General features: G+C 33.0%; 1 protein-coding gene across 1 annotated transcript; it reads right to left on the bottom strand.

Annotated features, from left to right (window-relative positions):
* Nucleotides 1–11,600: 11,600 nt before the first annotated feature.
* On the bottom strand, nucleotides 11,601–18,133 carry LOC120092645 (NAD(P)H:quinone oxidoreductase-like). The gene is made up of 3 exons (XM_039050791.1): nucleotides 17,848–18,133; nucleotides 17,567–17,758; nucleotides 11,601–12,110 (listed from the first exon to the last, which is right to left on the bottom strand). Exons 1-3 carry the CDS (start codon nucleotides 18,128–18,130, stop codon nucleotides 11,791–11,793), a joined length of 795 nt encoding a protein of 264 aa, XP_038906719.1. The 5' UTR covers nucleotides 18,131–18,133; the 3' UTR covers nucleotides 11,601–11,790.
* Between the last annotated feature and the right edge of the window lie 8,626 nt (nucleotides 18,134–26,759).

Raw genomic sequence — 26,759 nt, 5'->3', positions numbered from 1 at the left:
AGTAACAGATCTTCAAATTTCTTTCGTCAACCTTTGTCTGCATGTTTTGGTGACGCCTCTTCGAAAATCTTCTCTTTTTATTGATCTTTTCTCCTCTTTTCAAGGCTTTCAAGTAGCCTACTTCCTACTACTACCTCCTTTTGTTTCTTGTTCTCCTTCTTTTTTCTTTTTTTTTTTTTTTCTCTTCTTCCCTTCTATTTTCTTTTTCTTCTTCTCTTTTATTTTGTCCTTCATATTTTCTTCTCTAAATTTTTTAATGTTACGTTGATCATGCTTCTTTTTCGTTGTTCTCTCCTCCTCACTATTTAGTGCATTACGCAGCTCTCTCTACTTCGGTTGCTGTAGTATTTAATGCTCTTTCCTCCTCTGCTTCTGCGTTGAGCTCAGTCTCAAGCTCAAATGCACCTTGCTTTACCTCTTCATTGCATATCTCTTTACCTAAATCTATAGCGATGATGAAGAGTTGTATTTCCTCCCTCAACTTGTGAAGCTCCTGCATTACCTTCTTCTTCTTATCCGCCAATTGATTTTGTAACCACTCCATAGAGGATGCAGTGATGACAACCTTAGGACTGGTCTTTTCGTCGTGCCTTTCTTCTTCTATGCGTTTGGATGGTGTATGATGCACACAAGCGCACGTGGTCAAGTTAACAATGTGAAAAGCCAAGTATCATCCTTAGGGAATCAAATTGATTATTTCTTTTAGCTATTCATAGATTTTTTCAATTTTATTTAGGGACTCACTCGTGATGTAAAATAATTAAACTAATTACAAAAGCAATAAAAGTAATTGAATATGAAGAATTATCAACCAAGAGACATTATAGGGAATAGATTTCATCAAAGGTATTATTAAACACATATGCTTTGACTCTTAGAGTAATTAACACAACACCTAGTCTACAAGTCTTTTATCCTGATTGAATCTTTTGCAAACAATCTTTTCTCATGCCAATTAAATGATAACTAACATCGTGAAATCAAATTAAGAAGCATGACATTATATTCCTTCATCAACTATCTCTGCTATTATCCCACTACAAAAGTGTGTTCAAATGATTGTCCAACATGCATGATCTAACCTAAAACTCACTTGTTCAACCAAGATTCTAAATCATAAAATCATTCAAATATTGACCATACATTCAAAAGCATTAAGAATAGTCATGCTAGAAAGAGTAAATATAAATTAACATTCAAGAAGCAAAGTGGTCAACAATTTAAATCTAAGAATTAATCTACCCCTAGAACTATGAAGAATTTAGCCTGACATGACTTCCATAGACAGAACCAAATCAAGAATGCAAAAATATAGAAAAGAACCCAATAAACAAGAGGGAAAGTAGTTATTTGACTTCCGATTGCATTTCCATGATGAATTTGGCCTTCAAACAATCTCTGATTCCTCTAACATCATAAAAACTCCAAACTCTGCTCTAAACCCTCTCTCTAGGTCTCAAACACTCCAAAATTCGATGTGGTGGCCAGCCAAAAACTCTAGGTTAAATAGGAGAAATTTTTCAAAAAAATACAGAAATTTTAATTAAGGTAAGGTAGTATTGCAACACTCGTCTGGTGTTTGTCGTAGCATAAGGCTACACGGATCATAGCATTGCAATGTTGTGTCTAATCACGACTACTTCCTTCAAGCATAAAGGGGTAGCGTAGCTACGCTCTATGTTATATTGTCCTTTTAATGACGCCCGACAAATGAGAGACGACAGAAATTTACACATCTTCATGTTTTCTTCTTTCTTCTTTTCTCTCCCTTTGATCCATTGCTTGGTTTTGACTTCTTTTAGGCATAAATTGGTCCTTTTTGGCTCATTTTGAGTATAATTTAATTCTCAAACATAAAACCTAAAATTACTAGCAAACACATCAAATCTCATAAAATTATATAAAAAACCATCATAAGTTTAAGGCAAATAACGCACATTTTAGTTGTGTTTCACGCTCACCAAATGATTCAATGCTAGTGGTTTGCTTTATTTTTCTTTGTAAAGGCACATCCTCCTCTTCTTCTTATCCAACTCTACAACAATGATGGCCCTAGATGTGGCCAACGTCTCTACTTTCTTCTCTCTTCGTCAATAATTCTTTTTTTCAAAGGCCTTGCAGCCAACCACTCTTCATTCATCTCCATCTTCTTCTACTCAGGTTTCTTCTTCTCAAATGCTTCAAATAACGTTCTAATTGATCCCTTACTAGAACTGATGGAGATGGGCTTGCTGGACGCTAGCTCTTCAGAGCCACTTGCCGCATGGGCAGATCCGTGCGGTGGATTTACTTTGCTTCTTTCTTCATCTTCTTTGTCAACATCCTTCTCCTCAGCCACTTTCTTTCTTGGCTGGTTCATCTCTCCTTCTTCAACTCCTCCTTTGCATTCAATAATTCTAAACATGTCCCCAAAGAAATCTATCTCATCTCTTCACACTACCTCACTTACGCCAACCAAGTCACCAGCACTAGATGGCCTTAGGCGCATCACACTCTCCAACTCAGGACTGTTAGGGAAGACCTTCTCTTCGTGTGGTCCTACAGCGACTAATGCGTAGTTGGTTAAGCTTGCAGGGAAGAGGATCTGAATAGTGCGGGCTCGGATGGTGGAAAGATCACAGTCAAGGGTTAAAGGAGGGCAGGTCGAGGGGGGCTGTTGGACACAAAGTAGACGAAGGGGTGATTAAAGGAGAAGATTGAACGACTAGGGTAGGGGTGATCTGAGTGATGATGAGGATGACCAACGAACGGCGGGTTTGGCGAGTGAAAGAGCAGATCTATTGAGGGTTTTGTGATGGATTAGAAAAGACGCGAGGCCACATCAACAGAACCAGTAGATGACTCCAGCACGATTGAGGTTGGGGATGTGAAGGGATGACGACAAAGACTGAAAGGAATGGGCTTGGATTTGAGCAGAAGAAGGTTTTTAGTGAACATGATCTCCAATGGTAAAAATCGAGAGGAAATTTGACAGAAATTTGGGCTTAAATATCGCCGGAAATCAGAGGGAAAATCGAAGATGAAGAGAGCTCGAATTCGGAATGAAAATGAAGGTGGAAGAAGGAGATACAGTAGGGTTTAAATAGAGAGAGGTGGGCGTGTGGAAAGAGGCTGACGCCAGGATGTGATGATTGTGCATTTAATGAGTTCTTGATGGGATGTCTGCCATTGACGGTGCATGCCCAAGTCCCCTCGAATTTCACTAACGGTTCGAGATATCCTAACGGCTCTAATCATGCATTGAGATACATGAACACATTCTCCTAATCTATTAAATTAAGAGCAAGAATTTTCATCCATTCACCTAACTCGTTTAGTTGCAACTTTCGTGCCTCAACACTTCTAGATTAAAATTTAGCTTTTTCAATGTTGAATGTACTTTATCCTCAAGCTTCAGTGGTAAATGACATGATTTCCCAAATACAAGAGTATAGGGAGACATTCCAATCGCCGTTTTCTACGCTGTTTGGTAGCATGCTTCATCAAGCCTTCGTGCCCAATATTTCCTAGAGATGTTGACCACTTTCTCCGGAATTGATTTGATCTCTCCGTTGGATACTTTGGCTTGACCATTTTGGGGGTGATATATTTTTGTCACTTTATGCTGCACATTGAACTTTAATAAAAGCTTGTTAATGATGCAGTTAACAAAATGTGTACCTTCATTGTTGATCAGTGCTCGTGGAATACCAAACAATGTGAAGATATACTTGGTAAGAAATTTTGAAACCGTTAGTGCATCATTATTCATACATGATATGACTTCGACTCATTTCGAAATATAATATACTACCATTAAGATGTATTGATGTCTGCATAAAGAGGGAAATGACCCTATAAATCAATGCCCAAACATCAAATAATTCAATTTCTAGGATTGAGGTTAAGGGCATTTCATTGCGTCGAGATATGTTTCTATTCCCTGGCAGCAATCACATTTGACTGCAAACTCACAAGTGCTTTGAACAAAATAGGCCAATAATACCCACTTTAAAGGACCTTGGCAATAGTCCTTTGTCCTACAAAATGGCCTCTATATGGAGACTTGTGATATTGCGAGAGTAAGCGGTAATAAGCATTTTCTGGTATACAATGCCTGAGAATTTGATCAGGTCTCTGTTTGTACAAATGAGGTTCATCCCAATAATAGAACTTACACTTATACATCAACTTTTTCTTTTGTTTTGCATTGAATTCCTCAGGGAATTGTTTGCATACCAAATAATTTACAATATCTGCATACGATGGGGTGAAGTCATCAATTTTCAGTAGAGTTTTATCTAGAAAGTAAGTGTCAATCTCAGGCTTCTTTTTGCGTATATCTTCCTTTTCAAGTCTCAATAAGTGGTCTGCAATGTTGTTCTATGTTCCTTTTAAACCCAACGAATAAGTCTTGATTTCACGTCTTTCTTGATCATCAAATATTTGATGGCTGAGGTGCGTGAACAACTTTAGAACCTAAAAGATATGCATGAAATTTCTCCACAGCAAAAACTACTACTAGCATTTCTTTCTCAGTAATAGTATAATTTTCCTGAGCATCATCGAGCGCCTTGCTAGCATAAGCAACCAGATGCTCCATTTTATCTTTGAGTTGTCCTAACATTATGCTGACTACAACGTCGGTGATATCATACATTAGTTCAAAAGCTTGCGTCCAATCAAGAGTTGACAAAATAGATGCTATGGTCAGCGCATTCAGTAGAGTTTGGAAAGCCTGATGATAGTTCTCATAAAAATTGTAAGACCGAATGGCTTCAAGTTAAGAATTGAGTAGTTTGGCTATTTGGAAAATAACCTTTAATGAATCTTCTATAAAATCCAGCATGGACCAGAAAGCTTTTGAACGTCTTAACATTGGTTGATGGAGTAAGTTTAGCAATTACGTTGATCTTAACAAGATCAACTTCCAAACCCATTCTTGGAGACTTTGTGCCCATTGACTATGCCTTCCGTGACTATAAAGTGGAACCTCTCCCAATTCAATACCAAATTTTTCTCCTCGCATCGTTGGAGAACAACCTCCAAATTAATCAAACATTCATCATATGAAATTTTGAACACAAAAAAAAAAAAAAAAAAAATCATCCATAGAGATCTCGATTGACTGTGCTCCAAAAAATTAGAAAAGATTGTCATCATGCACCGTTTGGACATTCCTAACGCATTACATAGGCCAAATGGCATGCGACGAAAAGCAAAAGTTCCATACAAACAGGTGAATATATTATTTTCTCATGATCCTCTAGTGCTATCATGATCTGATTATATTCGGAGTAGCCATTCAACATTTGGTCAATAAAAGGTAGAGGAAGTGATCTTTGTTGGTGGATTCATTCAACTTTCAATAGTCCATGCAAATTTGCTAACCCGTCACAATCCTTGTGGGTATAAGCTCATTGCTGCTGTTGGCGACTACCATCATCCCCCTTTTTTAGGGATACATTGTACGGGGTTGACCCAATGACTATTGTAGATTGGATAAATGACCCCTTCCTTGAGCCATTTTATTATCTTATTCTTAATTACCTTTTTTATTATAGGGTTTAACATGCGTTAGCATTGAATAGATCGTGTATGCCTCTCTTCTAGTCATATCTTATGCATACAATATGTTGGATTAATGCCTGAATGTCCACAAGCATCCATCTAATAGCTTTGCTGTGTTTTTCAGCACTTGCACAAGTGATTCTTCATCTGATACGCTTAATTAGGATGATATAGTAACTATTAGTATGTTGTTCTTCCTCAAATAGCCATATTTTAGATGTGTTGATAGGGTTTTCAGTTCTAAGGATGGTGGTTCTTCAAGTGATGGCTTCGTTTTCTTTGTTTCACGGTTGTCAAGGTCAATAGATTAAATTTTTGTTTCAAGTCACTCAACGGATAAACATACTCAAAGGTTTGTTCTTTCTCATTACTCATTGATAGAAAGTATGATTCAGTCTCTTCACTGTCACTACTCCATTCCACATATTTCAGTAGATTTCATGATTCCAATTCATCAGGATTTTTCAATGTGTTGAATACATTGAACTTTACCTGCTGATCCTTTGCACACATGAATAGCTCAATTGGTGGACATCTAATATAAACTTGTTTATTTGAACAAGTACATCCTCAATCTTGCCCTCCGAATGTTTGATGGATCTGTCAGTGAGCTGGAGGGATACAATTGTAGGTCGAGCCTCTTAAATCCCCAATTTTTTGAAGATTGATAATGGTATCAAATTAACATTGGCTCTCAGATCACATAAGGCGTGACTTACGTCTATCCCTCCTATTGAGCAAGGAATGGTAAAACTGTTGGGGTCCTACACATTTTTATGAATATTGTGCTTAAAGAACACACTACTTTCTTGTGTTAATGCGACAATCTAAAATTCACCATAATTTCTCTTTTTTGACAGGATATCTTTAAAAAAAAATTAATGTAGCTCAGCATCTTCTCTAGGGCCTCTACCAATACAATACTAAAATTGAGTTGCTTTAGTACATCAAGGAAGCATCTAAATTGGTTCTCATCATTTTTTTTTCTTTGATGGGGGAAAGGTGAAGGTGGATGCATTTCAGGTGTTGCACTAGAAGTTGAAGTGCTCACAGATGAGACTTTGCGCTCATTGTCCTTCATTGATCTTACTTCTTTTCCTTTTTGCGTTGCGTCAAGTCATTCTGCGTTGGCTTTTCTTGTTTTGGTTCAGCTGTTGTCCACTAATCATTGGTTGTTTTGGGTTGGTCAATTGATGGTTGGATTGATAGGTTGTTTGTCTCTTATTTATCAGTGGTCAAAGATCTCTCGCTTCTCAGTGTCCCAGCTTGACACTGCTCTTTGCCTAAATTTCCTAGGTTCCTAGGGATTGCATTATTTGGCAATGTTCCTCACGACATATTTTTCATCTCTTCAACTATCTGACCCATCTGAAGCTTTAAGTTTTGAATTTATGATGTTTGACTCAGCAATAACGCATCGTTCTTTTACATGTATTCTTTCAAAAGAGCTTCCAATGGAGAGGAAGAACTTGAGGCTTACTATGGTCAGTGTAGCGCTTGGCTTTGGTTTCCTTAGTGGAAACCTGGTGGTGTTCTTCTATTTTCTTATTGATCCTGTGATTGATAAGTTTAATGTTGATTTCTACCCCAGGAGAGATTTCTCCAACTTGGGTTATACGTGTTTGAGTATAGGTTGTTTCTGACAAAGAAAACTAATTCGGGTTTATTCGGGCACATGTTAAACGTATGAGGTTCTCCACATCCAACACAGCTAACCTCAACAGCCTAGTTCACCACATGGACTTGATTAATGCCTCCTGTGTTAACCTGATTCAATGTCATAGTTTTCAATAGGTTTGTCATCGTTGTGATCTGAGCTTGTAATGCGGTGACCTTATCAGTTTCCAACACTCTAGCACTACCTCTGCGTCTATCAGTCAAACGTGTCCCGTAACCACATCGTGTTAGGGGATGCCCTAAATCTCGCAAGGTCCTATAGTTTATAAATGTATTGAACAAACTCATTGTTTATTTAATAAAATATGTAATATTTTATTCAAACTCATTGTCTATTTATAAAATATATGATATTTTATTCCATTTTTTAGTTACATTAATCACAAACCAATAAACTAACATCCATGGTTATCTTGTAACTTAAACATGTATGTAGAGACATACATGTGGATCATGTTTAAGTGATAACCTAAATGGTATGTAGTAGATGGATAAGGTTGGGTGCCTTATCCTGGTGACACTACGAGTATGACCCGCTTTGTAGGTGTTATAATTGTTGTAAAGTGCTACAAATGATCTGATCCTGATCATTCATGTATAGACATGTGAGCATGGATATTCTATATAAAGGAGTTTATATAAGACCGGACCACGAAATGTTTAGGCTCATTATATGAAACCATTCATAATAGAGACTTACATTTCACTAGGATGACAAAAGATAACATGACTTGAAACCTGAGTGAGTTATGAACACCTGCCTATGAGGGTGGTCTTTGATTTGTATGGGTGAGAGTGGCCAGATCGCTGACTCAACAAGCCTGCCATCTTGAGAATTCGTCTGATTGGGGAGCTGGGAACAGAGCTACATAAGAAGGAATTCATTCCTTCCTCGAGGTAGGGGTAAGTAGATAAACTGCTCCCTTAAGGGCTGATCCAGGGGCTTGAACAATGTAGTGCCACACCCTCTCCTGGCCTGAGAGGGGTTTAGTCATAGTTGGACTATGATCTAATGTTCATTAGAGGGATCAGTGGTACTTAAGAAATTAGGTGTAACTATAGGGGTAAAACAGTATTATCCAATGGACACAGAAATATATTTGTGAAGAGTCATCGTACTGTTGATTTGTTATATCCAATGGACACAGAAGTATATTTGTAGTGCAAAGAGTGCAGCTGTCGGTCTTCAGTGGAGTGTCCGACAGTTAAAGGATGATAAACAATTTAATTAAAGAGTTTAATTAATTATTCATGTACCGTTGTAACTTCAAGCTATAGGTCCATGAGATCCCCTTGATAGCTCAATAGGATTAATTGAGAATCAATTTTTGGATATTTGAATTGTTCAAATTTGTAGAGGGATTTAGTTATATATGATATAATTAAGTTATTTTAATTATATGTGATATAATTATTGTTATATATTTGATACATTATTGCTTAATTGAGAGGAAATAAATATTTGAATAAGATTCAAATATTATTAATATGAATTGGATTCATAATTGTTAAATTTAATATAAATGTGATTTATATTAAATTTCATATAAGAGAGAAAAGAAACTATAGGTTATATTGTATACGGTATTTGATTTTTTGAAAGACAGGAGAGAGTCTCCTTCTTCCACAATCGGTTCTTCTTGATTGAGATTAGAAAACAACAAAAGAGTTCTGTGTGTGAGTTTGAGTTGTTGGTGAACAATTTCAAACCTTCCTCCTTACTACTAAAATTCCCTGAATCCAAAATAGCTAGAGCCCACCACTCTTGGGTTCTCTACCTGAGAATACCAAGGAAGCCTTGTGGTAGTGTTCGTGATCTTGATCGAAGTTTTCTTGAAGATAGTCTTCAAAAAGTTCGTGTGCTGTTCGAGGGATTCTTGAAGAAAAGTCGTCAAAGGTAAGGTTTCTAAAACCTTTTTAATAGCATCCTGTAATTTATATAAATGCTTATCTAGTTTTTTATTTACTGTAAAATTTATATTCAATAAAAAATGGGATTTGGGATGATCTTTCTTCCGCTCACGGTTACCTTCAATTTGGGATCTTTCAGCATGATCTCATATAGTAGATTTACCAGCTCATTATCCATCAATGTGCTCGAAACTAGCAAATCCTTCGAACAGCCTCCAGTATAGCATTCTTCTATGTCGTCCCATATACCATCATAACGTAAGAATATATACTTTTCCATCCTTGAAAAAAACAATACAGAAAGTGGGTAGTTAGGAAAATAGGTAACTGTTAAATACTCACTATACTCGCTACACGCTACACGATACTCGATGCTCGATACTCGTCACTCAGTACTTGGTATTCTTAACTCGATGCTTACTGTTTTATAGCTCTCTCCCCTCATCCTCACTCCACTAAGAGCTACTTGCATGCATCAGTGTACACTCATAAACTCACACCCACTCATTCTCTTTGCTACGTTCGTATGTCTCGCACATCGTCAGAAAAGTAAAAAAAAAAAATTAGCAAGAAAAAGCACATTTACTTACTTGAGGTGTGAGACAATATAGTGAAATGGTCTCAATGCCTTTATAACTTAATCTCTATCAAGAAAAATAGGTTTTGTGAAGTGAGTGTTTTTAAGGGAAAGTGATCTCGATTGTGTTTCAGTTCTGTTTGTTCTTAGTTAATAAAAAATTACTTCACATTTCAAGAAATTGATTTGAAAGAATCGTGTACATTGTTAGAAAATTTTCCAATTTGTGTATATTCTTACATGAGCATTAACTACAGAGCAGATTCTGATGACACGAAAAATTCAAAAGAATCGAGTATAAAGTAATCGAGTATAAAGTAATTGAGTATCGAGTATGACGTAGATATGATCGAGTATATACATGTTGATTGCACCCGTACCGAGTGACTATGCACCTAGGTATCAAGTGACAATGCATCGAGGAACGAATGATGAGCAATAGAGGATCGAGTAACTTCGTATTGGAAGACACGCGAGGTGTATCTCAGGGAAGAATCGGTAAAATCACATGCTTATGATGTAAGTGGAAGGCCACTTTCCATTACTTTCTCTACAGGTAGCCATTTTTCATTTCGGCCTCCCAAATAAGGCCATCCACACAAAAAACCTGTTCTCCTTATTGCGCGTCAATAGAAGCAAAAAACTGGTTCAATCTTATTTCAACCCGCGTTTCAGTCAGACTAGACCGGTTCACTCAATATGGTTTGATTCTGAGTAAACCAGTTCAGTTTTTTGTTCATCGATCCAGTCCAGTTTATTTGGTTCAATCAGACTGGTTAGTTGGGTTGTTGTATCTTGGAGGGAACAGGCCAAAGAAATATATGTTCACACCGTACAGGACTTGAATCTCCTTAAAGAGGGCTTGAATCTCATCAAAGAGGGTGAGATATCTACGTCTCAACTTAATTGTTAACGTATTTATTTTCTCAATATTAACTTCATTTTTCTTTGTTATTTGAAATTCACCATCACTTTGTTAATTAGTATATAATATAACTCTTTTATGCAACTAAAAAAAAAAAAAGAATAAACAAACAAAACCCAAATGGACAGTAAAAATAGACCCAATAGCTTTGCATGATGGTTGTAAACCCTAAAAATAAATAAATGAAAAATAACCATGGGACTTGTTTTTTGGAAAATAAGCAACACAACAACATGGTTTTTTTTATTACTAAAAAAAACTCTCCAACAATTCATCTAAATAAGTAAGAATATGTTCCTCCAAATCTATACTATCTAAAAGAGGCTATGAAGAGAAACATTTAATTTTCCCTATTATCCCTTTTAGTGATGGGTTAATATGATGTAATTTATATTAAAATTATTAAATAAACTTTTTCTAAATTTAAAAAAACACACACATATTTTACCTCTAACCTATCATTCATGTTTAAAGCATAATAAATTTTTATCACGTTTTTTCTTAAAAAAAGTGGTGACACGATCACCTTTTTCTGTTTATTTCACTAGAAATTGGTTCTTCTAATCAACAATTGAAGGAACAAAATCATGCTACTGCTGAAGAAAAACCAAAACTATATACAAAACATAGATTAATCAAAGTCTTAAAGGGAAGAAATCATTGGAGAATTACCGGATTTGCTACCATCGTGAAAGGAATGTATACATTGGAATGAGAATTTTCAGCAAGAGAGAATTGCGCAAAAATCATTGTGAAAATAATCATGGTGGTTTTCTTATTTTTCAAAATGGTGCAAAAATCATAGCCAAGTGTAGATTTCACATTCTCGAAGATTTTATTTTACGAGAACGTGGAACCATTTTATTCATCAAAACTATTTTGATGATTCCCCATTATTTCAACGAGTATATAAAGAGAACGACACAAACATAGTGACACATAAGCTTATACATATATATGTTTAAAAATGAGTTTGAGGGATATTTTGCTCTCAAAATTTATTCAAAACTAAATAGTGTTGATTCGTTCTAACAAATGTTGGACCTATCTATTATACAACACATGTTTGTCGGACATAGAGATCAAGTTGTCCATGATTATTAAGACAGCAGCACACAACACAGCATATAAAACATCTCATGATGTTAGTTCAACAATCTACGGGGGGGTTAGTTCCTTTAAGTCTCAAGGAAAATGCACGCAAGGCCAGAAGAAGAGCCTTCAACCTCTCTCGAACTTCAGCGTCAATCAAGTCGCCGTTGCTGCCGAACTTGGGGGGTGTCTGAAATGCATTCAAGAAAAACTCAGGCTTGTTTATGAAATGGAGGTCAAGAAATACTCCAACTTGGCGAAGATGGTACTGTGATCTTAGTCCACCAGAGCCACCACCTGCACTCACAATTGCTGCTGCTTTGTCTCTCCATACATTTGGTGGCCTTGATCCCCAGTCTATTGCATTCTTCAATGGTGCTAATAACAACAATTATCACATCCACAACTAAATCAAACTCAAGAAACATGTAGAAGTAGTTCTTTTCAAAGTGCTTGAGTAATAAAGGGAGAACTAAAGGTTTCAACTTTATAATGGAAGTGAAATGATCAGAGAAGAATGTGTTTTTAGTACAATTGGGATAGGGGATTCAAACAACAAATGTCGTAGTCACTAGCATACTCGTATGCTAGTTGAGCTACGTTCACTTTAGGATACTTTAATAAAATTAAAAGTTTAGTATTAATACTCATTGACGCGGAAGGAATTAATGAAGGACCAAATGTAGATCATAGTGTGGTGGAGGAACCCACCACCTTGGAAACAAAAATGGCGTGACCTTGATCGACTGGTTGCTTTCGAAGGTTAATACAACTTTCGATCTCTAACGTGTACTCATCGAAGAATGGATTGGACAAACAGAAAATAACCTAGAAACTGTGCTAAGAAAAATAGAGAGGAGAGATGAAGCTTAAGGTTTCTGATAGTTACAAAAATAATTTTCAGACTTTCTTAATAAGGGGAAAGAAAACATTTTAGATCTAGAATTTAATTCAAAGAATTAATTTTTGGATCCATTAATTCATAAAAGTTTTATTTTTAAAATAGTAATAAAAATAAAGAGAAAGGTAGTAAAAATATTTTCTTTTTTATGTGCAAGAGCGATTACCCGAACCCACCTGTCCGAACAGACGGCAACGGCAGCATGCGCCCATGGCGAAAGATCCTACTTTCTTTGCTAGCCTTTACATTTATACCCTTTTGGCAAAGCGAAATCTTCCGATGTGGGATAAACCACTACCTTTCCCTCTTTTTAATTTTGCTTCTTGCTAGGGATCTTGGCCCAAGGTCATTTCTAACAATCTCTCATAAATAACTGGTATAAGAAATAACAAAATAATAGAAAAAGATTTAAAGAAATGTTCTGAGTAAAGATAGGAGAATAAACTTAAGCATCAATATCTTACGATTGAATTGATGCATAGTGAAAGACAACAACTTTATTAGAGAGAGTGAGTTATCTCTTGAAGTTAACTCTTGAACTTTCAATAACTACAGTTGAGACCACCACAATACGTTTTACTTCTTAAATTTTTCTTGATTCTGCGATATAATTTGTGCTATTTAGGGTCAAGCACATAAACTTTGGGTTACTATGAAAGCTCTAGAAAGAGACTTTTAAACTCTTTCATAGATGGTGACCACACTTCAAAATCACATCAATCGTACCATCAAGTTTGTCGGAGACAAACCATTCGAAAATTGAGCTATGAAGACTTCACATCTAATCCATACCAAACCAACTTCATCAAGTATATCAAAGACAAACTACGGGAAAACTGAGCTTTAAAGATTTCATTAGTCCATACCAGAATCAACTTCATCAAGTCTGTCAAAGTCAAACTACTCAAAAATTAAGTTATGAAGATTTCACAATTATCAATCAAGTTCATACTAAGACCATCCAAAGAAAGGGCTATGGATTTTTTAAGAGTTTGAGTTTCATGCACACAAAGGACTCTTGAAGTATCCTCCTTGTTAGGCCTTTTGTTAGAGGATTTTTCAAGTTCTTCTTAGACATCATATACTCCAAGGAGATAAGTCCTCCTTTCAGCAACTACTTCACAACTCCATATCTGAAGCATATATGCCTCCTTATATCATTATACATATTATTCTTGGTAAGCTATATGGCAGCTTGTGATAGGGTTTCATCGCCAATTTTGCAATTCTTGATTCAGGGTTGCGTGCCAAGAACATTCAAGTAAGTCGGATCTTCTTGCTCGTGGAGTGTTCGAACTCGGAGTAAGGGATAGTTCTCCTTATCTCTTGGTCTTCGATCAAAAGGTAATCCAAACTCTAATAATTCGCTTTGAGATTGTTATCAACTTGATCGTAGGTTTTAAAATTTGATATTTGGGATTCAATATTTAGGTTCTTAATTTTCAAATTCTAGAGTTTTCATATCACAAGTATTGAAAACAATTTAAGCACATTTGTAGTTTGTTTAAAATAAATGGAGAAGCAGAGGATACTTTAAGGCTAGAATTATTTCCCTACTCCATGCAAGGAGATGTTGAAGCATGGCTGGACTCATTCTCACTAAATTCTATCTTAATATGAGAATCTTGTAGAAAAATTCCTAGAGAAGTATTTTCCACCAGATCAAAATGCTAAATTTAGTGGAGACATTATCGCATTCAAGCAAGCTCCAACGGAGCCTGTTGATGGAGCATGGATATGATTCAAGAAGTTGGTGAGGAAGCGTCTGCACCATGGACTCCCGACATGCATTCTTATAGAGCAATTTTACGACAGACTAAATCAAGCATAAAAAATACTTGTTAATGCATTAGTTAGTGGGTCATTGCTAAAGAAGTCGGTGAATGAAGCTCATGAGATCATGGACACAACTGCAAATAATAACCAAAACTATAGTAAGAGTGTACAATAATAATGGTTTGACCGCAATAAATCAAACATTTGCCTTCTTGGGGTCAATGTTGCAAAACCTAGCATTAGGGAAACAAGCAGTAGATGTTGTTCATGCAAAACCTCCCATTGTAACCAGTAACTTTTGTACTAAAAATCATCTTGGAATATGAAGGTCATCCACTACTTAGTGATCAAAAGCAGAAAGAGTCTGAAGATATAAGGAAGATGCTAGTAAAGACTTAACCGCTGAAACTTAGCAAAAGGTTGAGGAAGAAAAAGTAGAAGATAAGAAAGAAGAAAAAACCAAAAAGAAGGATAAAGAAGATGAAAACACAATGAAGATTTATAGGCCACCATACCCATTCCCGTAGAGATTCAAGAAGGCTAATCAAGACTTGTAGTTTAAGAAATTCCTCCATGTTTTGAAACAGCTCCACATAAACATTCCATTGGTAGAAGCTTTAGAAGAAATGCCCGACTACATGAAGTTTTTAAAGGATATTCAGTCAAAGAACATGAAACTCCCGAAATATGAAACAGTTGCACTAACTGAATATTGTAGCGCCGGTATTGGATCCGTCCAATGGCTCCAACTTTGACAAATCTAGAAGTATCTTACTGTTCTTGATCGATATTAGGAACGAAGAGTAAGTGAAACTCAATTTTTTACTATCAATTTGAAGGACCAAATGTAGATCGTTGTACAATGAAGGAACTTTCTGCCTTGAAAACAATAGGGACGCAGCCTTGGTTCTAAATTGTAGGAAGTTAATTGCTCCCCAAGGTTAATACGATTTTTTATCTCTGGCATGCACTCGTTGGAGAACGAATTGGAATCAGACGAAAAATAGTCCAGAAATAGTGGTCAAAAAATAGAGAGAAGAAGAAAAAACATAGGGTTTCTGATAGTTTCCAAAAACAATTTCGAGACTTTGTTAGGAAGGGGAAAGAAAACATTTTAGATCTGGAATTTAATTCAAAGAATTAATCTTTGGATCCACTGAATCATAAACATTTTATTTTTAAAATGGTAATAAAAACAAAGAGAAAGATATTTATTTCTTTTTACACACGAGTGCGGTTGCTCGAACTCGCTTGTCCAAATGAACGACGGTGATGCACGTATGTGGAGAAAGATCCTACTTCCACCACAACCACAATTTAGAAACTTCGTTGCTAGCCTTTATATTTATAATTTTATACCTTTTTGACAAAGTCAAATCTTTTTATATAAAATAAATTACTGTTTTTCCTTCTTTTTATTACCTACCTTTGTCCAAAATTATTCTCAACAATTAATTTTTCCAAAGAAACTATAGAATACACTCTAAACATAGTCTAAGAAGTTGAAAATTCAAGCTAACCCGTTCCCACTTGAGCACTGGACGCGACATACAAGGAAAAATTATTGTATTGATCTCTTAATATAATATAAATTGAATTGAGTAATAAATTTTAATTTTATATCTTATACAAATGTTAATATTTATAAAATGTTAAATACGCCAAACATTTGTTAGACACAAAATTGAAAATTATAAATCAATGACATAAAATTGAAAGTTTATGGATATATACTAGACAAAGTTTAGCTTTCAACAACATATACAATCATAAAATTGAAAATTTAGGAATGTACTACCATTAAGAATCAATAAATACAAAAGAAAATATTAATTTGCACCCCAAACTTTAGGGTTGTATCAATTTAAAACTAAAATTTTGTAAGTGTATCAATTTACACTCCTCCATTACGTTCTATTTAGATAATCATCATGTGAGACTTATAATTTTATTGATTAAACTCCTAAAATTTGGTAAGTGAATCAATTTAACCCCTCGATTAAGATTTTCTTTAGAAATTGTCCATTCAACAAATTGTAATTGTCGATTTTATCAACCCAACATTTAAAGAAGCCTATAGATTTGTAACAATTGAATATATGGACTATTTTGAAACGTAATCTTAATAATCAGTTTAAATCACTTAAAATAATATAGAAGTTTAATTTGAAATAATTATATGTTTTGCACAATTTTCCTCAATTAAACTCTGAAAGAATATGTTAATTTATACATTTGCGAAAGTTCAAAGTTTAAATTGATTTAATTATTAGTTCAAGTTTAAAATTATAGATCTAAATAATATTATGGTCCTATACTTTTTACTTTGGTTAATTTTGCTTCATATAATTTCAAATATTTTGGTCCATTTACTCCAACTTTAGTTCATTTTAGTCCCTAGATTTTCAAAAGGGTAATTACAATGAGTGGTATTTTTAAGAAGAATAATAATCAAGTGTATAATAACATTTTAAAAAAAATTGCAAATATAACAAAGTCTATCAACGATATACTTCTATCGTTGATAGACTATTACCAGCGATATGATCTATCATTGATAAACTCCTACTAATGATATGGTCTATAACCGATAGATTATCTAAATTTTTTCATATTTATATTTTTTTTACATTATATTATATTTGTTAATACTTTTAATCTGATTACTATATTTACGAATATCCCTTTTTAAAATGCTCATTTTAATACTTATACTTTTAGCTTGAGTTTATTTTAGTTCTTAAACTTTCGAAAATTAGCCATAAAAGTGAAAATTGGAAGATCGGTGAAAACAGAGATTTAGATTCATAAACTAAAAATGAACAAAAATGAAAATTTAAAAAACGTAGGGACTAAAATGAAAAGGTGATATTTTCGTTATCATAAACCAAATGAACAAAAATGAATATTTAAAAAATGCAGGGACTAAAATGAAAAAGGAAAAAATCTATAGTACGAGGATAGCGTATATTTAAACTAAAATTATAATCTAGTATTGTTGGTCCAATTATTGCCGACAAGAAACGTGATCCAATTAAGAAAAAGGGCCGACTTATGACAGTTCATATTTATTGAAAACGAAAGGAACTATTTCCTTTCAAGTGGAAAAGAAAAAGAAAAATAAAAATAGAAAGAAAGAAAATGAAAAGGAATATACCGGTAATAGAGTAGTTATATTCCGGCGAAGCAAAGAGATAGCTATCGGCTTCAAGAATCTTCCGCCGAAACGCCTCGACGACGGGCGGATATGTTCCATCAACCTCCAAATCGGTGTTGAGCATTGGCAAAGGGGAGATATCTATAAATTCGATGTGCAATCCATCGATCGACTCCTTCGCTATCTCCGTCGCTGCAATGCAACCACGGCGAGGAAAGATTGGAAAAAACAGAGCAAAACAGAGAAGAAGAAGAAGAAGAAGAGAGAGAGAGTTGGATTACCAGCACGAATGAGGCCTCTGTTGTAAGAATTTTGGCGAAGAGAACCGCAGAGAGCGATGACTTTGATCGCCGGCTGAGATCCGACCACCGTGGATAATGCCGCCGCCATGGGGATCGATAAAGGGTTAGTGTTTCGTGGGAAATGGATTATGAAAAAACAGAGGAAAGCAGAGAAGAAGAAGAGTAGTCTACTATGATGAAGATTGGGAGATGGGTTGTGGTTATCCTTTACTCTTGGATGGTTGGTATAGCATGTGGTTGATTTTTTCTTCATGATTTTCATATTTCTTTAACTAGATGAAATTTTAAAAAATAGATAATGATTTAAAAAATAATAATAATGAAGGCTTACTCATCCAAATTTATTTTTTTCCATAACTTATTGATTTTAGTTTTCAAACGATGTTATTTATTATCTCAATTAATATTTATTTTCACTTATTGGGTGTTCTACATATTTCAAGATAATGAGTTATTAAATGATGTGATATTAAATTTGCCTTCTCTCACCCATTTAAATTTTTGGATTAATCAATTGTTTAAGACTTAATAGAAAGATAATGTAGAACCAAGCGAAGACTTTTGGAGAAGGATGATGGAAAGTAGAAAGATCAAGACACTAGTCTCAACAACCAACGACGATAACGACAACATATGTAGGAGGTGATTGATGATTAGAAAGAAAATAATATAAGAAAAGGAAGGGATAGAGATGTTGCATTGATAAGTAGTCATCCATTACATCATGTTTCAACTTGGTAGCTAATAAACAATTGATTTTAAGAACAATTTAATACTATTCTTTAAATCTCAAAGACTAAAGAGACGTTTGAGGCAAAGATTATTATAAGACTAGAATAATTATCTCTTACTACAATAAATACAATTTCAAAACCTCCAATTAGCTACAAAAAATACTATTCCAAACTCCTATTTGCTACGGTGTTTATTATTTGCTATCGTTTTTACTATTTTATATTCATCATTTTTTATTATTTGTTACAGTGTTTACTATTTTTTTCTCAACTAAAATAGTTTACACTTCAAACACATGCTATTATAACTCAAACAAAAATAATCTACATTCAAAAACAAACTATTGTATCCCAACTATAATAATATTGGAGTATAATAACCAACTCCTTGTCCCAAATACTCACTAAGACTTTGTTTGGTAACCATTTGATTTTTAGTTTTTTATTTTTTAAAACTAAACTATAAACACTCATTCTTTCTCTAACATTTTTACTTTATTATCTACTTTTCAACTATGTTTTCAAAATGAAGGTAAATTTTGAAAATTAAAAAATATATTTTTTTAATTTTAAAATTTAACTAAGAATTCAAGTCTTGTATTTAAATAAATATATGCAAATGGTTATAGGAAATGAAATGAAAATAAGCTTAATTTTTAAAAAATCAAAAATAAAAAAACGAAATAGTTATCAAACATAATCTAAATTATCACATTTAGACCATTAAAAAAAATAGATATCCAAAAGTATAATTTTTTTAATACTCAAAAAACAAAATCTCTCCACATTGGTCTATATAGGAGCTCCTAATGTGAATGTTTGTATTAGTTCATTTTTATTATCTTTATAGCAAATTAAAGTGTATCCCATAATGGTACCCAAAAAAAAAAAAAAATTGTATCCCATAATTATTTCTATGCCACAACAAAATAATGGATTATTTAGAAAGGGGTTGTTTTGAAAGTTAATCGTGGAAAATGAGGGTTTCGAAGCAAATAACTTAGAGTTTTACAATTGCCCCACAACATTAAATATGACTCAAACATTAAACTAGAACTAAACCTAACATGAGCAACTGAAGTAAATCAAACCAAAATAAAGAATTTAAGAGACTTACACATACATCTAAACAATATTTCTTTATCCGGTCCACATATGCGACAACACGCTCAAAACATATTTCATACATTTATTTAGACATTTGACGATTAAAATCATATCCCAATAATATCACCATATGTTCAGCATGCTTAGACATCCAGAATATGAAACAATTTCAAGAACATAAGGTATGTACATAGTAATCAATAGATATAATGCTCATAAAGCACGAAACATATTATATAACAACAAACAAACTCTTCAAATAAAAATCCACTTATTTAATGTGTTTTAAAGCACTTCTAACTATTTGAAAGACTCCTGTTATGAAAGAAACAAGATTTCAAGATTAGAACTTGTTGGGTTTTATGTCCTAAAACTTGTCGTTTGTAAAATGATAAATATTTTCTATAATCAATATACTTATTATTGATTTCATAAATTATATGAAAGTCTAAATTCAATCATCTAAGACTCATGACTATTGTATGAGTACTTGAACTTTATGTGGATAGATAAGAGTGGATCATGTTTGAGTAAATAGTCAAAATGATCTATGGTATATGAATGAGGTTGGGTACCTTATTCTGGTAACACCATTGGATGCGACCTACTCTGTAGTTGTTACAAAGAGTTGTAAAGTGCTACATACGATGTGATCCTAATTCGTACATGTTATGACATGAGGGGTTAGGTCATCCTATGCAATGAGTTTGCATAAGATTCGGACCAAAAAATAAGTCACTCTTACTTTATACTGTTATTTACTGTATAAGATTGACTATTCCACCTAGATGACCTAGGTAACTCAATCTTAATTTTGAGCTAACTATGAACTCCTATTTATTTGGGATTGTCCTTAGATTTGTATAGGTGAGGGTTGACTCAACAACGCCGGCTCAATAAGACTCCCATTTCAGGGGTAAGACCAGATAGATAGTTGGGGACATAGGGTGCAAGGCGGAGTTCACGCCTACCCAATTTAGGGATAGGAGAAAGGTTGTTCTCTCAAGTCTGAATCCAAGTCTTGAATAAGGGACCCCACCCTCTCACTGGGCTGAGAGAGTTTGGTTTAGTGATTAGATCACAAACTAGTTGTTCATCAGAGGATCAGTAAGGACTTGAGGATAAGACGTAATCTCAGAGGTAAAACAGATATTTGACCCACTCGTTATTACGAACAACCTGTCAAAGGTCGACTTGCTAATTATGGTTAAATCATGTGGACATAATATATCTACAGTGAGGGGAGTGTAACTATGGCCTTTAGTTGAATGACCCATTAGTTAACGAATGGGGATTAATCCGGTCTAATGAGTTTAGCCAATTAATCTCAGATTGTTGGAGCCCATGATCTGTAGGTCCACGAGATCCCCTAACTAGCTCGTAACGGACTAGCTCTAGAATAGCATGATAAGTTAATTTGAAACATTCAAATTAGAATCAAGGGAATTAGTAATTATATGAGATATAATTACATGTTTAATTTGAGGATTAAACGGAATAAAAGAATTTATATATTTAAATATATAAAGATATGTATGTGTTAAAATTAATTTAATATTTGATATTAAATTAATTAAATTTTATTTAATAATTAATTTATAAAATTAATTAATTTTTTCAGTTTTAAAATCAAAATAGATTTTATAAAATCATTTTTGATTTTATGATAAAATTGAAAAAGAGAAAACCAAATCACATAAAATGGAAAAAGAATATTTCCATTATCCATCGCCTAAGTAGCTCACACAAATAGCATTCTTTTTGTCTTGTCTTCTCCAAGCATGAGCTTCAACTCATGCAACTCTCTTCTTTGCATGTTGATCTGCAATATAATGAAGAGATTGGAGTGAAAATCGAACATACAAGCTATAGAGAATTTTATAGAAAATTCAGTTTGAAGAAATGGTTCTTCACCTCAATTGCTACTGTGAGCTTTTCATCCCTTGATTCAAGCTTGTTTTGAGTCCCACAGCTCAATCTAGAGCACCAAGAGAATAGTGGGGAATATCTTGAGGTGGTCTGCAATCAGATTCGAAGAAGATAGTAGCTAGAGAAGGAGTTTTGAAGAAGTTCTATAAGAGGTATGTCTTGAAACTCACTTTGTTATTTGCAAAAGCATGCTTTATATTTTGTCAAAATTAGTGAATTTGAGTGTATAGATGATCCTTGTGCTTCTGCTGTTGCTGATACAATCCTACAGAATTTACTTTGAAACCTCATTTGAAAACCCAACTAGTTTTGGAATTAACAAACTTACCTAATACTGACTTTATACCACATTCTGAACTCCTTGAATAAAGTCTAAACCACAAAAGAGAACATCCAATGGTTATAAACAAATGTATGGAATCTAAATTCCAATCAAAAGGCTCTAAACAGTGTTCTAAAGCCTAAAACTTAAAAAAAAAAAAAAAAAAGAAAAAAAGATTTGAATCTTTACTGAGAAGTGGCCGAATAGTTCTAAAATTCTCCGAACCTACCAATAAGGGCTTTCGAGTGTTAGAGAGAATTCTAAACATCTTTAAACTAATTTGAATGAAGTTTAGAGCATTCTTACTTACTAAAATTTATGCAAATGACTCGAAACCTTGCTTGTTGGTGTTTGAATACACTTTATCATACATATTTGGAGTCATTAAGGAGTGATTATTTCAAATCTAATATCGAAATAAAAAAGGCAAATGTCAAAACCCATGAAAAAGGAAAAATATATTAGAATTGAGATTAAAACTGAAAAACCTTAGTTCATAGAAGAACAAGAGAAGAAAGGGGCAAAAATCAGAGAGTGGGGAACCCTAGAGGCAACGAGGAATAAAAAGTACTCTTATTTTAAAAACTAAATAAAAAGTACTCACAAATTCACGCAATCAGAATCCACCGACGGCAGTGAGAAATCACTGATGGTAGTGTGAAGACATTGAGAAGAAGAGAGCGAGGAACCCTAGAGGGAAAGTGAAGAAGATGAACTGTTTCGAGAACCTAGAGGGAAGCACGAGGAAGAAGAGAGGAGGTTGATTTACGCAATTTTGGGTCCATATGTAGAGGGCGAAGCGCATGTGAAGTTCTTTAATTAAAAATATTGAAAACTAAAAAGAAATAAATTACTTGACATTTTGACAAGAAAACAAAAATTGCACTTGACTATTTTTTAATATCAAGTATTGTGTCAAATTGAAAAAATTCTGGAAAATTCGGCCAAACTCTGGTTTTTTTTTTTTTTTTTTTTAAAAAAAAATTACATACTACTTGACATTTTTTCATAAAAACGTCAAGTAATTTAAAATTGCAAACGTCCAATAATACTATTTTTATAGTAATGATTTAATACTTCACACAAGAATATTAAACGACCCATAAACGTATTTAGCCCAATCATGATGTGAATGTATTAGACTAGCAACCATACAACATTCGAGGTTGTTTAAGTTTGTTTTGAAAGAATTGGGATCATGAAATTTGAAGTTAATAGGACCTAAATTGTGCAACCAAGTTATGAAAATTGAAGTCCAAGCCAAGAAACCCGAGGTGACAACTATGAGCCATTGTAGGAATTAGCCAAATATGTGAGTGCAATTGTTTTTATCACTTTTGGAAAGTTGGATAGCGTCGCGATGCTATCATGTTTTCTATAAATGCATCTTTCAATTTTTATGTCATAACTTTTGGTATAGGTGGGCATTTTGGACGAATGACCACTCATTTTCTTTGTTTTTTCGCTCCTATCCATTACAATAATAGATTTTATGGGTTCCAAATAGAATTTTAGCTATAACATGATATTTTGCTAGGGTTCATGTTTTTTATTCAAGGGCAGTTCGAGTCCAATGGTAAGACCATGAGGCTTTGTTCTTAATATACCATGAGGTTTTGTTCTTAATAGTGAATATCAACATTTATCCTAGTATTCTTTTGTTCTTGTTCTCATTCTTTTATGAGCTTTTATTGACTAAATTGACACCTGAATTGTATCAATTGTTTGTAATGATCGTTGTGCATGATTTTGAGATATGTAATTATCTTGAATGAGTATTTAATTTTAGTAGTATAAGAGTTGGCTCATGCATGTATTTTCTATGGCTTTTTCATGATTACTTAGGCCAGTTTGGTAATCATTTCATTTTTTTTTTTTGAAAATTAAGTCTATTTTCTCCTCATTTCTTATAATTTGCATCATTATCAAGTACAATGTTGAACTCTTAGCCAAATTCCAAAAATAAAAACAACCTTTTGAAAGTTTTTTTTTAGTTTTCAAATTTTAGCTTGATTTTTTAAGTCATTGGTAAAAGTAGATTGAAGAAATTTAGAGGTAAAAGTAATGTCTATAGGCTTAATTTTTAAAAACAAAAATAAAAAGTCAAATAGTTATCAAACGGGGCCTTAACTTGCATGATAATCTCTAAGATAAAAGAAACAAAATTGTTAATTAGGTGTAGTTATCTTGCCTAATTTATTTTTCCTTAGTCTTTCTATATTGTACTTATGCTTGTTGTCGAGTTGATATGGAATACTATTGTGCCTAGTTAATTAGATAATAAGAGTTAGTTGTAATGCCTTATTATAATCAATAGACTTAGGGCGATTAAACTTGTGTCGGCTCTTCCGAATAAGTAGAATAAGTACTTGGATGTTTGATTGGTTTGATTTGTTGTCAGCTTGAAAATAGAATTACAATTGGATGAATCTACCTTGAATTAGAAACATCGTTAAGATTTGATTCTTTCTTTATCTATTTTTATCTTCCATTTACTCTCTTTATTTAGTCAAGTGAAACCCCCTTATTTTATTTTATTTGCAAATTTCGCCCCCAAAAATTGAGTTCGACTCATGTCTTTCCTTTTTAAAAATTAGGGAGAAAGCAAGATTAGAGAATTAAAACATGGAAAATATATTTCTTTATTTTAGAGAACTTAAAATTATATTTTTTTAAAATAAAAATAGAGTGTCAAATCAACTTTATGTTATTAATTAACAGAAAGTTGCCTACATGACCAAAATGCTATTAAACTCAACCATAGGAAACTAAAAGTGTAGTTTTTCTAATTTTTAAATTTTTTTTTTTTGAAAATCTAAAGCAATCCTCATTGGGTTTTTTGTTTTTTTTTTTTCTAAAAAAAAAAGTCTTAGCTCACTATTGCTCATGCGAGAGCGAGAACGATATTAAGAAATCTACATCATGAAGAAAATTAATGATTTTTTTAATATATATATATATATAAAGGCATCCTTTCGCTATTGCTCACATGTGAATCTACATGAACCCAAAATAAGCATAAACTTAGAGTCTAAAAAAACACCGTCACATAAGTTAAAACAGTTATAAATCTCTAGTTTTTTTTTCATTCCGCTCTTAATTTCTATTCATTTGAAAATGTTAGTGTAGTCATCACACTTCAAGAAAGGAAAACTTAAATAAAATCCTCCAAAACGTTCTAAAACAACAACGTTTTTTTATAGATGATCTAAATAAATAAAATTATTGATAACATCCACAATGTGGATCATATCAATAATAGTATCATTAAGATAAATCCTCTAATTACATCCATATATTATAGATGGCTTAAATTTCGTATCTTAAACAAAATCATTTTATATATACATTACATACCTAACTTAAAAAGATTATATTATATAAGATAACATTGTATAGCTTAAAGGGTGTCAATACAAATAAATACAATACATATGCAACTACTACAACAAATAATTAAGTTGTTCAATCAACAACTTTTAGTGAACTTGAGTCTAGATCTAAGGAACCAATGATGAAGCAAATGTGCCAAATTTTATGTTTCCTTCCACTTGAAGTTCTTTGGATCAATCTTTTTACCATAGAAAAATGCACAAATTTGATAGAAGAATTACTTGAGAAGACAAGTTTGACCACCCCTTATACAACATTTGGCAAAAGCTCCAATTGGTTAGAAAGAAAATAAAAGCACCAAAAAGTATGGAAGACAGAGATAAAAAAGTTGCTTGAAGTTTGATCATAAATGTCTATTTTAGCCTTTTATTTTTTATAATTATATGTTTTATCCCTTAAAATAAAATGAAAATGAAAATAAAAATAAAGGGATTATAATTATTTTTTTAAAATTTTTATTCAAGTATAGGAAAATGATCTATTTTATCCCAAAATGAAGCGACTCAAATGACAAATTTTTATTAAGTATAGAGATAAAATAATAGGAGTGTAACAAAGGATCAAATTGTTCTAGTAATTTGGTTAAGTTTTTAGTAAAATATTGAACATGTTGGTTTGGTTTCTTGAAAATAGATTTTTTTTTTTATATGGTTTTGTTTTCATTATATTAAAAATAAACCATCGACTTGAATTGAGGTCTATACGCATATGTCCTTTTTAGTATTTTATTTACTTTTATTGTTTAGAAATAGAGTCCATTAATATCAAGAATTAAAAAAAATATATCAAATTCAAAATATATATATATATATATATATATATATATATAGGACTAGTCTTAATCTAGAGGAAAATAAAGCAAAAAGGAAAATTCAAAATAAAAACGGAATAAATATGAAAATATGGAAGGAAAAAGAAAGAAAGAATGCGCAATAGAACCAAAAACTTAAATCAAACCAACAACAAATCGAATAAAAAAAAAAAAAATTAAAGAATTAGTTTGGTCTTTTATTGAACATCAGTTTGGTTCTTTACCATTAAAATTGATTCATCCGATTTGATTCTTGATTAGTTACAAGATCGGAAAAAAATTAGTTTCAATCTAATAAACAAAAGAAAGAAGGTGCAATTGGACCCAAAACTTAAAATCAAACCAATAACAAACTAAACCGACCAAATTATGAATAATTAATTTTATCCTTTATTGGACATGGTTTTGATTCTTTTTTTAATAAAATTAATTTGCCCCATTTGACTCTTGATTAACTCCAAAATTGAGAAAATTAATCCGACTATTATATTTATAAAGTAATATTTTAAAAAACAAATCATTCCCCAAACCCAACGGTGTCAAATAGTTAAACATTTTAATAACCATAAAGTCCATAGAAAAGAAAAAAAAAAGT

This window comes from Benincasa hispida, chromosome 12 (genome assembly GCF_009727055.1).
Source record: "Benincasa hispida cultivar B227 chromosome 12, ASM972705v1, whole genome shotgun sequence".
NCBI lineage: Eukaryota > Viridiplantae > Streptophyta > Magnoliopsida > Cucurbitales > Cucurbitaceae > Benincasa > Benincasa hispida.
The sequence above is the reverse complement of the archived record's forward strand: the minus strand, read 5'-3'. Positions and strand labels throughout refer to the sequence as shown.

Bases quoted from the DNA above. Each gene is read 5' to 3' on its own strand.
- LOC120092645 (XM_039050791.1), bottom strand. From the start codon at position 18,130: ATGAAAATCATGAAGAAAAAATCAACCACATGCTATACCAACCATCCA. The intron at 17,759-17,847 runs GTAATCCAACTC...GTTGCATTGCAG, and splicing joins CAGAGGCCTCATTCGTGCTG to CGACGGAGATAGCGAAGGAG. The intron at 12,111-17,566 runs GTATATTCCTTT...TGTTGTTATTAG, and splicing joins ATATAACTACTCTATTACCG to CACCATTGAAGAATGCAATA.